The sequence below is a fragment of the Choloepus didactylus genome, chromosome 16, assembly GCF_015220235.1.
Source record: "Choloepus didactylus isolate mChoDid1 chromosome 16, mChoDid1.pri, whole genome shotgun sequence".
In the NCBI taxonomy this organism is placed as follows: Eukaryota; Metazoa; Chordata; class Mammalia; order Pilosa; family Megalonychidae; genus Choloepus; species Choloepus didactylus.
In genome coordinates this window covers 29,694,709-29,707,491 of record NC_051322.1, presented here as the reverse complement: position 1 = coordinate 29,707,491, position 12,783 = coordinate 29,694,709, and the positions used below count along the sequence as shown (strand labels likewise).

The following is a 12,783-nucleotide window of genomic DNA, read 5'->3' as shown; positions in this document are numbered from 1 at the left end:
ATCAGATAAATCTTCCTGGAGGAAGTGATACCTGAGCAAATTTTAAACAATATATTGCAAGTAGCAGGCAAATGAGAGAAAAGGGCAAGGTATTCTGGGTAGAAAGTTCAGCCTGAATATAGGACAAAAAATATTTGTTGGGTTTGTTAAGTGTATGTAATTCTTGGTGACTGATGAGAGTGGTTTCTTTGATGTGATGGGGCAAAAAAAAAAAGATTGCAAGTAGATTGAGCAATGAGTGGCAGAGTAGAAATACAAGCTGTGCTTTTAAGAAGTTTAGGTAAGGGGGAGGAAAGAGGTTGCATGGTAGGTAAAGCAGGCTTGGGGTTAAGACATTATGTTTCAGGCTGGGAGAAAACTGAACATGTTTATGGTTGTGAGAAATGAGCTGAGGAGAAAGGATAATTAATAGAGCAAGGTCCCAGAGAAAGTAAAAGGGCTTTGGGTCAAGTGCAGAGGTGAAGAGGCTGGCCTTGAACAAGAACAAACAACAGCTCATGCTCTGAGGCAGGGCAAAGAAAATAAATATAGGTATAATATGGGTAAGTAGTAGGTGATGGAGCAGAGGTTGTGGGAACTCATCATATCTGATGACCTTGATTTTCTTTATGAAGAAGATGATGATCATATCTAAGATTTGGAAGGGCTAAGGTTGAATAGAATTGTTGAGGAGAGAGAGAAATGTTTGAAAGAGGCATTTAGCCATGAGATGAAGCTAAACAAGGACAAGGACAAGGTAAAGGGATAAGGGTAGACCCTGAAGGCCTAGTAATGTGATCTTGTTTTCATTGCTGTAATAACAGCAATGTTATTTTCCCACTGAAAAGTTGAAATGTAGTATTGATTCAGTTTTGGGACTTTGCTGGGCTGGCAAAGGTGCTACATTAATTCATTCAGGACTGTTATGTGCCAGAAGTCATTCTAAGGTCTGGAACTACTTGCCTTCAGGGAGTTCACTATCTGGTGGAAAAGACAGTCACTGTGAAAGGGTAGTATAGCGATAAAGATGTGCAGAGGGTCCTAAAGGGTGATGACAGGGAGAGATTTGTTCAGAGTTGAGAGATCTGATCATAGGATCCAAGGTAGGGAACAATGAGGAACCAGAAGGGAGCTAAGAGATTGGAGGGAAATGAAGTGATCAAGGAGCGAGAGATCCCTCAAAGACTTATGAAGTGAGGACATTGTATAACTAAATACCAAAATGGTAGAACATTGTGATTAGAGAGTGGAATAGTGGCATTCAAAATTTCTGAGCTAAAGCAATTCTAGGTTGAGACAACAAGATCCATGTGAGGCACTGAGGAAAGTGATAAAGGGAGATAAAGATGAAAGGGATAATATTAAAGGGTCCAGGAATTGCGCTATTCCTCTCCACCACATGCCGGAAAGTTACCTCTGCTTTCCTTAACATTTCTGCTGTCTACTTCACAAGGTTTTCTTCTTTAGACTGAGGAGAAAATCTGCTTCCCTTTAATTTCTATCAGAAAATTTTCTGCCCATGGTACTATATAGAAAATATCATTCCATTTCTAAATGGCATCACTTCTCCTTATTTACTCACCAAATATTTGCACACCAGTTTGTATGTCAGGGACTTGGCTAGTTCCAGAAATACAGAAGTATATAAGGTGACACACCCTAACTCACAGTATCATCTAGGCCAGGGGGAAAATGGAAAGTCAGGAAGTGGAGTGAGTTACAGAAGGAGTAGCATATTATGGAACCAAAAACAGGTCTGGTGAGGGAGGAAATCTGGCAGGTAGGAAAGGGCCCCCAGTATGTAGTCCTGAGCTGCATTCTGAGAGCCTGAGTGTAAGGACCATGCCTGGTGGAGTTAGTAGGGTGTGCCAACTCCAAGGGAAGAGTTGGAATGCATTTGAGGAACTAAAAGAAGTTTAGCATGGAGGAGATGAAGCTGGAGGGTAAGCAGAAATCTTTTTTGCATTTGGAAGCTATTTAAGAGCAGAAATGACCAGAATTAAGTTTTTAAGGGAATTGATTGGTACAGGGGAGCAAAACTGTGTATAAATACTAGTTAGACTTAAGGTGATTACATAAATGACTATTGTTGTTTGTAGGAAATATACATGGAAATATTCTGTGTTCAAGGAGTATGATATGTGCAACTTGTTCTCAGATGTTCAGAAGATAGATAGGAAGAGAGGAAGGATATGGCAAAGGTGGCAAAATGTTAAAATTGGTGGATCTGGTATCTGGAGTGGAAAGTATAGTGGAGTTCTCTATATGAGGTTTGTATTATTTTGCAGCTGTCCTGTAAGTTTGAAATTATTTCAAAATAAAATTTTTCAAAAAGAGAAAAATTAAAGAGACAACAACAATTAAATGCAATACATGATCCAAAACTGGACCTAATAATAGAGAAGAAAATGCCCAAAAGGACATTTGAAAAACTTAGAATATAGGTTGAATGCTTTATATCAACGCTAAATTTCTTGATAACTGTACTTAATGTGGTTACATAAGTGAATATCCTTGTTCTTTGGAAATATATATGGAAATATTAAGTGTTCAAGGAACATGATGTCTTTAAGCCACTCTCTAATGTTTAGAAGACAGATAGACACATAGGTAGGTAGGTAGATGAAGGGAGGGAGGAAGGAAGGATGGACAAATGTGGCAAAATGTTAAAAGTTGGTAAATCTGGGTAGGGGATATGTTGGGTTTTTGCTGTATTGTTTCTGTATTATTTTTGCAACTGTCCTATAAGGTTTAAATTATTTCAAAATAAAATGTTAAAAAAAAAAAAGACTGGTTAGAAGACTACTGAAGTAGTCCAGATGAGAATTGATGGTAACTTGGACTGGATGAAGATGGAAAGAAATGTTTATATTTGAAAGTTATTTAGGAGGTAGAATCTGTAGGACTTAATGATTAATTAGAATGGGGTAGGGAAGGTGGGAAAGGAAGAAATCAAGAATAGACTCTGAGTTTCCCATTTGGTCAAAGGATGAAAGGAGAAGAAACAAGTTTAGGGGAAGGATGATGAGTTCTCTTTTAGACATATTTAATTCAAGATAATAACTGATTTTTCAGGTCAGTATTTCCCAGTTCTTTATATTTTATTTTTAGAAAATGGTTATTTATATATTTGTTTACATGAATTGACCATTCCATCTTTTGTGCTACCTCTGTGCTCTATGTAGACTTTATAATGCCTGTAACTCTCCTGGATTCTAAATTCCATGAGGGCAGGGGTCACATCCCTGGAGTTCAGAAGAGTGCCTGGCACACAGTGTTTAGTTAGCATTTGAATGAATGCCACTTTATTCTGCTTCCTTATTTACAGGTCAGTCTCCTACTACAATATTAATTCCTTAGGGCGGGGCCTTGTTTATCTTTGCATTTCCAGTTCCTTCCATAAATCCTGGTTTACCCCAAGGGCTCAGTAAATGTTAGCTCCATTTCTCTTATGTTCTTCATAATCATCACCATTATCCACCACTTAAGTACATTTTTATTTTTGTTAATTTTTGTCATGGGTATTAAATAGTGATTATTTAGGGTTTTGTTTTCCTTTGGGGTGCTGGGATGAGGGGCTCAATTTTTAGACCTTTAGGTTTAACTTGCAAAAACCAAAACTTTGAATGGAATGCAGGCTGACTTTGACATTCTTTACTGTGATTTATTTCAGATACATCTATATAATGGGAATTCAGGAAAGAAATGAGAAGTTGTTTTATAGAATATTGCAAGATGATATTGAAAATCTAATGCCAATTGTATATACACCAACAGTTGGTCTTGCCTGCTGCCAATATGGACACATCTTTAGAAGACCAAAGTAAGGCTTTTTTAAAAATATATATTTGTAAATGATTATTGTGTGGGGGAAAAAGTCACTCCATGATACCTATTACATTTCCATTTTCTATGTCTTATCTGACTACATTTCTTACCTCACAAAAGCTTAATTGGATAGAAAGGGATTAATAAAAATGCACATTTATTCCTGACCTTCTTTAATTGTGGTTGAAGAGTAGTTTTAATTGTGGTGGCAGATTCTCCAGAATTATTATCATTATCATTGTCCAGTTTTTGGTAATCTGGTCAAATTAAGGAATTGGTTTTCTCATTTTTTGTCAGCTTTAATTTGTTGTATATTCTCCTTTTTTATGAACTTCAGTGAATTTTAATATCACATGTTCTATCACTTTCCAAATATTTTAAGCAGATACACAATTGGAATGAATCATGGCTAAACTCCTTGAATGAGTCCCTTAATCCCTCTGAAACTGTTTTCTCATTTGTAAAATAGGGCTAGCAGGATCCATCAAGGAGCTGTTGAGACAAGCATATGAGGAAACTGATGTGATAGGTCTTTATAAATTTATAAGCATTATAGAAATGTCATTTTTACATAATTTGCATTTTTTTTTTTTGTATCATTCCTCTGTTTTCATTTTCTTCAGTCCTTTTTTATCTTTCCTATGCCCAGGCTGACATATCGATAGTAATGTAGAAATCCAAACAAGATAGGCTAGCAATTCCTTCCATCTCCCCTCATCCACTCTAGTGGCTCTCAGACTTTAATGTGCTTAAGAAAACCCTGTGGGACTTATTAAAATTGTGGATCCTGGCCAACTCCCTCCCCTTCCCCTCCCCAAGAGTCTGATCAAATGAAGAAAGGTCTAGGGTCTGGATCTTAATGAGCACCTCAGTGATTGTGTTGCAGCTATCCCTAGAAAACCTCTTGGTTCTATCCTATAGGCTGCCACCAACTCATGTTTCTAAAACATTTTTATGAAGTAGCCAAAGTTCAGCTACTTTAAAGTTTCTTTTGTATTTAGTGATTCTAAACTTGGATTAAAGGAGGGAGGGAAATTAAAAAGTACTGATGCCTGGGGAGAAACTTTAAAAAATACTGATGACTGGGCCCCACCTCAGAGATTTTGATTCCATTAGTCTAGAGTTGGGCCCAGATGCTGGTGTTTTCATAAAAACTCCTGGGGTGATCCTGGTGTGCACCAGAGGTGAGAACTGGCGTGATGCATAAAGAGCATACCTCTTGGGTGAGGGCAAATGCTATGTATCATTTGTGCAGTGTACTGTACTATGCAGTTTGTTTAATTTTTACCTAGAAAATAGTCAGCAAATCTTGTTTGGTTGATTAATCTGAACTCCAGGCTAATTAAATCAGAGTCTCTGGGGATGGGACCCCGAGCATCAGGCGTCTTTAAAGAGAACATCATCAAGTGATTCTAATAAGCAGCCATGGTCAAGAAACTGCCCAACTAAATTGATTATTTGCACTAGGACAGTGATGTCACAGTCAAGATACCCAAGAGAAAGTTAATTGTAAGAATCAGCTTGAAGATAGTGGGGACCTGTGAGCCTTCATGTCTGCTGACCTATTTTCTAGACCCGTTTCCATTTTTATGTGTTTTTTTTTTAAGAATCTGTTTTAATTATTTCAGTTGGATAACTTTTCACTTGTTCCTAATTCTTCAAGTATGTCAGCTTCTGTGTAAATTTACTGTAATTTTCCTGCCTCCTTTCCTCCAAATTTCAAGCTTCCCATTTCAGCTTTAACAGTTTTAACAGTAATTTGCTTAGCCTTTTTGTACTCTTCTACATTGGTAATTTATCCTTACATTGTTTTTTACTGGAGGTGTATTGAGCTTATTTGAACATGAGATGTGGATACATTCTTCTTATGTCAAATGGCCAGTCATTTAACAATACTCTTTGTTGCAGCTGCTATATGAGTTACAGTTTGGAGTAGTTGAAAATGTTTTGAAAATAAACCAGTATGACAGCTAAATCTGCTTAGAAATTATACCATTTTGATGTTTTATTAAAATATCTAGATATTCCAATTACAAACAAAAACTTAGAAACAAACGAAAAACTGTTATGAAATGCAAAGGTGTTTTTGTTCTGTTGCAGGGGATTGTTTATTTCAATCTCAGACAGAGGCCATATTAGATCAATTGTGGATAACTGGCCAGAAAATGATGTTAAGGTACTAATAGCACAACCCTCCTTTTCACAATGTGTTTTCTTTCTTTGTAAGTTACCTCTAAATTTCAAGAACAGTTTTTCATTGTTGCTCTGATTTATTTTACATTTACGTATATGCAAAGTTAGTGCTGTGTATCTCAGGATATCGTAATAGTAATGTTGTAAAAGGGTTACTGGTGTAGAGTTTAACTCTGAGAAGGAAATTGGAGCTATTATAAGGTGAGCCCACTCACTCTCAGTATCACTGGTATCTCCTGCCTTTTCTATATCCCTTTTCTAGTTCAACTAATATTTTTCTAGGCAGAGAAAATACATTAAAATGCCATAAAAAGTTTTATCCTGGTGGGTGGTGAAGAGGATTGGTTATGCTCTTTTTCTTCTAAATCATAGATTTAGCTTCTTACCAGATATAAATTTAACAAATATAAACTTTTGTCAATCTGACTGTCTTTCATGAATTAAAATTGAATAACTTTTGTTTTCAAGTCTTTTGGTAGGCTTTTGTGTACAGACAATGATCTTACTTACCTTTATTACATGTGTTTTCCTTACCAAAATAAATGATGAGAAATTTAGTTCTAATAATCTAGAAAAATATTTGGTCAGATAATTGAAACTCACAATATCATCCTAGAACCTCATAGGTAGGTATATATTTTTTATCCTGGATCTTTTTCTCTTTCACGGCTGCTGAGGTTTTTCTTATTTGGCACAGGTTATTATGAGTGCTGGAATAGTGTGGTTTTTATTTCTAAACTCTTATTTTTCTCTTACATTAATCTCTTGACCAGAAGTTTGTTCACCTCTCCCATAGTTAGTCTTTCTGAAGGTATTTAAGTTGGTCCTCAAGTCAGAAACATTCTATTCCTAAACCAGAGTCAGAGGGAAGTCTCTTTTTAACATCTCTTAATAGGCAAAAGTTCTAGAATTTTAAGTATGCTTGTTTGCTTTACTTTGGAAGTTAGTCAAGAAAGAGTTTTATTTTTAAAAGTGAGGGTAAAAATGTATGAAGAGAATCAATCTTTTAAAAGATACTTTTCTTTAGGGCCTCTTTTTGGCAGTGTTTAATTTGTTTTTTGTTTTTTGTTTTGTAATTAAGGCTGTCGTGGTGACTGATGGAGAGAGAATTCTGGGCCTTGGAGATCTGGGTGTCTATGGAATGGGAATTCCAGTAGGAAAACTTTGTTTGTATACAGCTTGTGCAGGCATACGGCCTGATAAATGCCTGCCAGTGTGTATTGATGTGGGAACTGATAATCCAGTGAGTAAAATTATTTTCCCCCTTTGACCTTCTTCCTATAGTTAAAATTTTTTTATTATATGTCTTTTTTGAAGACGATAATAAAAGAAGGGAAAATTTTGTGATTAGATGTTACACTCTTTTTCTTAAACTCCACTTTTAATTTTATACAAATAATAGTAAGTTAAGCCTTTTTAAAGCTTCTTGAAGAAGGGTAATAAGATTTTAAAATATTAGTAATTTCTTTAATTTGAAATTTTTGTTTCATATAATGTGTTTAACTGGTTATATAATAAAAATGATTTTATTTTCTAGGCACTATTAAAGGATCCGTTTTACATGGGCTTGTATCAGAAAAGAGATCGCTCACAGCTTTATGATGATCTGATCGATGAGTTTATGAAAGCCATTACTGACAGGTATTTTTTTTTTTAAAGTTTGGGCATATGAAAGCATCTTTAATTAAAAAAAAAACAAACAGAACAAAACAAAAAAATGAAACCATGGTTTTGTTTTCTTTTCCTTTGTCTCTTATGAAGATAGGCAGAAAGAGATTGAATTTTTGATAACTTTGGTTCTGTCTTGCCTGATTGGATCTGCTGATTCTTGGTGGTACCCTACAGGCTCTTGCCATGCTTTCTTCAATTATCAGATATCCTGCAGGAGGTCTGCACTCACTGCTCCTATCATGCCCTCATTATCCAGTCCTTCTTTCAGCTCTTGGCACTCAGGCTCACTTCCAACATTCCATTGAGTCTCCAGCACAGCTTCCGTGATTTACTCACTAACTGTTTGGTCTTTGTCCCTCTCCACCTCTCTGCAACATACAACAAGGTTTTCCACTCCCACATCCTTAACTCTCTCTTCCCGACTTTCCTAACTTGGTGTTTCTCCTACGTTTCTCTTTTGTCATCTTCACTGGTTTCTTTCTCTTTTATTAAATGTAGATGACTATAGTCCTCTTTAAGCCACTCTTTGACTCCTCTTCTCTTTGACCTTTATGCACTTGACTCCTAAACCCATGAAAAGCCACCTCTGTCATCCAGTCTCTTTTCTGAGGACTACATTTCTAACAACCGAAATCTTCCAACTGGATATTCTTTTGTTATTCCATATCCACATCTAAAACTGAACTTCTCTATCCAAACTGTCTTCTATATTCTCAGCCTCCTTAATTGCAATGACATTCACCCCATTGCCAAACCTTTAATCTTGATGTTATCTTTGACTCTTCCTCTTTCTCCATCAAACCCCCATGCAGTCAGTCAATCCTCAGATCTAGTTGGTATTATCTTTTGAATGCCTCAGAAATATATATGTCATCTTTTCTGTCACCACAGCCTTCCTGTAGATACTTATCTCTCTTCTGTATCCTTGTAATAACTTCTTCCAGTTTCTCTTGTGTGCACCTTACCACCAGATTAATCTTTTTAAAAATGTGCATCTCATTATGTCATTGTTTTGCTTGATATCCTTAGTGGTTTCCTATTGCTATAAGATCAAGTTCAAACTCCTTACCTTTAGAGTCTGGCCCTGGCCTACTTTCTCAAATGACCGACACTCAGAAATTAATTTTTCACAAAGTTGACATACCTAAAACTGAACTTTTCATGTCCCTAGAAATTGCTATTTCACTTTTTCCCCCTCACTTTCCTACTGTGGACAACCAAATAGTATCTTCTCAGTCATCCAGGTTGCTTAGCTTTTTAACAACTTATCACTCACTTCTCAGTTGGTCCTTCTCATGAAGTTGTTTCTTTATTCTAATGTCTCATTTTATCTAATGTTCCTTTGTTTCCTATGGTTTCTGCTTCATATCTTTTTATCTTCTTATCATAGTAATCTCCTAGCTGTTTCTCCTGTCTTTCTCCTCTTTCCCCACACCAATACATGCTGCCCATCACTTGCAGGTTTGTCCTTCCTAAAGGGCGTCTTAGATGAATTCTTTCCTTCTCTGAAGCCTTCAGTGATTCTACATGAGATGCAGGATAGAGTCCCCATTCCCTAATTTGGTGTTCAAGATTCTCCCTTACCTGGCCCCAACCTACCTTAACCAACTTATTTTTATCCGTTAAGTTAACTGCTGAAATATATAGCAAGACTATTGAAAACTCAGGTTTACCAAAATATGCCTTGCTTTTCTTCTCACCCCTTTACTATTTGTTCTCCTTTCAAGGGTCCAAATGCAGCCCCTTCTCCTTTTCAGGCCTTCCCTTTACTACCCCAGTTCACCAAGATGATAGATGTCTTCTTTATCTGAATGCTCGTGTATTCAGATACTGTTCCGGTTTGCTAAAGCTGCTGGAATGCAAAATACCAGAAATAGATTGGGTTTTACAATGGGGGTTTATTAGTTCACAAATTTACAGTTTTAAGGCCATAAAAGTGTCCAAATTAAGGCATCCAGAGAAAAATACCTTGACTCGGAAGAAAGGTTGCTGGCATCTGGGGTTCCTCTATCACATGGGAAGGCACATGGCCGGCGTCTGCTGGTCCTTTGTGCCTGGGTTGCATTGCTTTCAGCTTCTGATTCCAGTGGCTTTCTCTTTAAGCATCTGCGGGTTCTCACTTAGTTTCTCCAGAGAAAACTCTGGGCTTCATCTCTTAGCATCTCCAGACATCTTTCTGTCTGCATCTCTCAGTGTCTGGGCCGGTGTGGGCTCTCTTAAGGACTCCAGTGAACTAACTAAGACCTACTTTGGATGGGTGAGATCACATCTCCATGGAAACAACCTAATCAAAAGATCCATCCACTATAAATCTGCACCTACAAGATTGGATTAAAAGAATATGGCTTTTGTGGGGTACATAACAGATTCAAACCAGCACAGATATGCAAATATTTTCAACCACTTTTTAAATATATATTTTCCTGTGTTGCTGTTTGTGCCGGTTTAAATGTATTATGTCCCTCCAAACACCATTATCTTTGATGTAATCTTGTTGGGCAGACTGATCAGTGTTAATTAGATTGTAATTCTGTGAGTGTTTCCATGGAGATGTGCCCCACCCAACTGTGGGTGATGACTGATTGGATAGTTTCCATGGAGGTGTTACCCCACCCATTCAGGGTGTGTCTAAATTAAATCACTGGAGCTGTATAAATGAGCTGACAAACAGAAGGAACTCAGTGCAGCTGAGAGTGACAGTTTGAAGAGGAGCTACAGCCAAGAGGGACACTTTGAAGAATGCACAGGAGCTGCAGATGAGAGACAGTTTGAAGATGGCCGTTGAAAGCAGACTCTTGCTCCAGAGAAGGTAAGAGAGGACAAATACCCCAACTGCAACTAAGAGTGACATTTTTTAGGAACTGCAGTCTGAAGACGAATGTCCTGGGAGAAAGCCATTTTGAAACCAGAACTTTGGAGCAGACGCCAGCCACGTGCCTTCCCAGCTAACAGTGGTTTTCCGGACACCATTGGCCATCCTCCAGTGAAGGTACCCGATTGTTGATGCATTACCTTGGACACTTTATGGCCTTAAGACTGTAACTGTGTAATGAAATAAACCCCCTTTTATAAAAGCCAATCCGTTTCTGGTGTTTTGCATTCCGGCTGCATTAGCAAACTAGAACAGTGTTTAACTGTCAATGTAATGAGAATACACATATAAAATATGTACTTTTTAAGACTTAGAGTCTTTTCCTTTTTAGGAAATTATTTAGTGCTTACATGTTGTTCTGGTTTGCTAATGCTTCACTGAATGCAAAACACCAGAAATGGATTGGCTTTTATAAAGGGCATTTGTTTGGTTACAAAGTTATAGTCTTAAGGCCATAAAGTGTCCAAGGTTACCTTCACTGAAGGATGGCCATTGGCTTCTGGAAAACCTCTGTTAGCTCGGAAGGCACGTGGCTGGCATTTGCTTGCTCTCAGGTTGTGTTACAAAATGGCATTCTCCAAAATGTTGCTCTTGGGGTGTTTTGTCCTCTTTTAGCTGCAGTTCCTCTTCAAAATGTTACTCAGTTGCTCTCCAAATGTCACTCTTAGCTGCTGTGCAACTGGGCCTGTGTGGCTCTTTTTAAAGTACTCCAGTGATCCAATAAAGACCCATACTGAATGGCTGGGGCAACACCTCCATAGGAATAATCTAATGAAAGGTCTTGCCCACAGTTGATTGCGTCACGTCTCCATGCAATCACTGAACCAGTAGGTTTTCCGACCTAATCAACATTAAAACGTCTGCCTCCACAAGATTGCATCAAAGATAATGGTGTTTTGGGGGCCATAATACATCCAAACTGGCACACATGTGCTGGGCGTTCTCCTAGTACCTGGAAATAGTTTATGAAAGTTGGTATCTCATAGCCCCCTTCATGGTACTACATTCGTTTTAAGCACCCATGAACATTTTTTGAATGCGTAGTAGATTTCTAACATGTTGGGCCTAGTCATTCATAGGATCTGAAAATTGTCATTTGTACTTAATTGAACTAACATAATAACATCATTTTTAAGTGTTATCAAAGGAATATTACACAGGAAAGCTATTTAGTAGTGGTATTGTCAACACAACCATTCTGGGTTTTGCTGTTTTTAGATATGGCCAGAACACACTTATTCAATTTGAAGACTTTGGAAATCATAATGCATTCAGGTTCTTGAGAAAATATCGAGAAAAATATTGTATCTTCAATGATGATATTCAAGGTAAAGCAAAAATTAAACTTTAGACTTTGATTCTTCGTAATGTTTTTAATTCCTACTTTAAAATTTTTAATGTGCCCATTTTTTATGTTTAAAAATCTTTTTCTTACAGGGACAGCTGCAGTAGCACTAGCAGGTCTTCTTGCAGTACAAAAAGTTATTAATAAACCCATCTCTGAACACAAAATCTTATTTCTTGGAGCAGGAGAGGTAAGTTTTTGTTTGCTTTTTTACAATTTAAAAGCACTCTATAGAATTGGAAAATGGGACAGAATGTTGACATTATATAAAAGACCATAACAAGCTTATAATATTGTTGAGATAGAAGTTACAAAGTCAAGACCTCTGTTGTAAAGTAGATGATTTAAAATATGTTTAAAGAAAATATCAGAAAGATTCAACTTCTGTGATTTCTGTGGGGAGCATAAGCCAAATATTTTTACAATGTGTGAAAGTTCAATTCATAATATATAATCCTAAGATATAAAATAATAATTCAAGCATTGTAATATACTGTAGTCTTTATATTCTAAATTTATATTTTGTTGGGTAGGCTGCTCTTGGAATTGCAAACCTTATAGTTATGGCTATGATGGAAAATGGTGTCTCAGAAGAAGAGGCACAAAAGAAAATCTGGATGTTTGACAAGTTTGGCTTATTAGTCAAGGTAAGGTCTTTAAAGTTTGGAGAAGCAAAAGAATGTTGCTGTTATAATGATATTTTGAGTTGGATTTTAAAAATATTCTTTCTTAAAATCTTACATCTCACCATATTATCCAAATTGTACCATTGGGGACCTTCCTGTATATTCTCAACAAAAATGCTCCTGTCTCAAACTTTTTTTTTTTTAATTCATTTTATTGAGATATAGTCACATACCATGCAGTCATACAAAGCATACATTCAATTGTTTAT

The 12,783-nt window shown here is 36.8% G+C and overlaps 1 protein-coding gene across 1 annotated transcript in view; it reads left to right on the top strand.

Annotated features, from left to right (window-relative positions):
• ME2 (malic enzyme 2) overlaps nucleotides 1-12,783 on the top strand; it is a 135,802-nt gene that overhangs the window by 89,154 nt on the left and 33,865 nt on the right. The window contains exons 4-10 of the mRNA XM_037805544.1: nucleotides 3,653-3,802; nucleotides 5,908-5,983; nucleotides 7,082-7,243; nucleotides 7,538-7,641; nucleotides 11,762-11,871; nucleotides 11,981-12,078; nucleotides 12,422-12,535. Of these exons, the coding sequence (XP_037661472.1) occupies nucleotides 3,653-3,802; nucleotides 5,908-5,983; nucleotides 7,082-7,243; nucleotides 7,538-7,641; nucleotides 11,762-11,871; nucleotides 11,981-12,078; nucleotides 12,422-12,535 (814 nt within the window). The remainder of the gene's footprint in view (nucleotides 1-3,652; nucleotides 3,803-5,907; nucleotides 5,984-7,081; nucleotides 7,244-7,537; nucleotides 7,642-11,761; nucleotides 11,872-11,980; nucleotides 12,079-12,421; nucleotides 12,536-12,783) is intronic.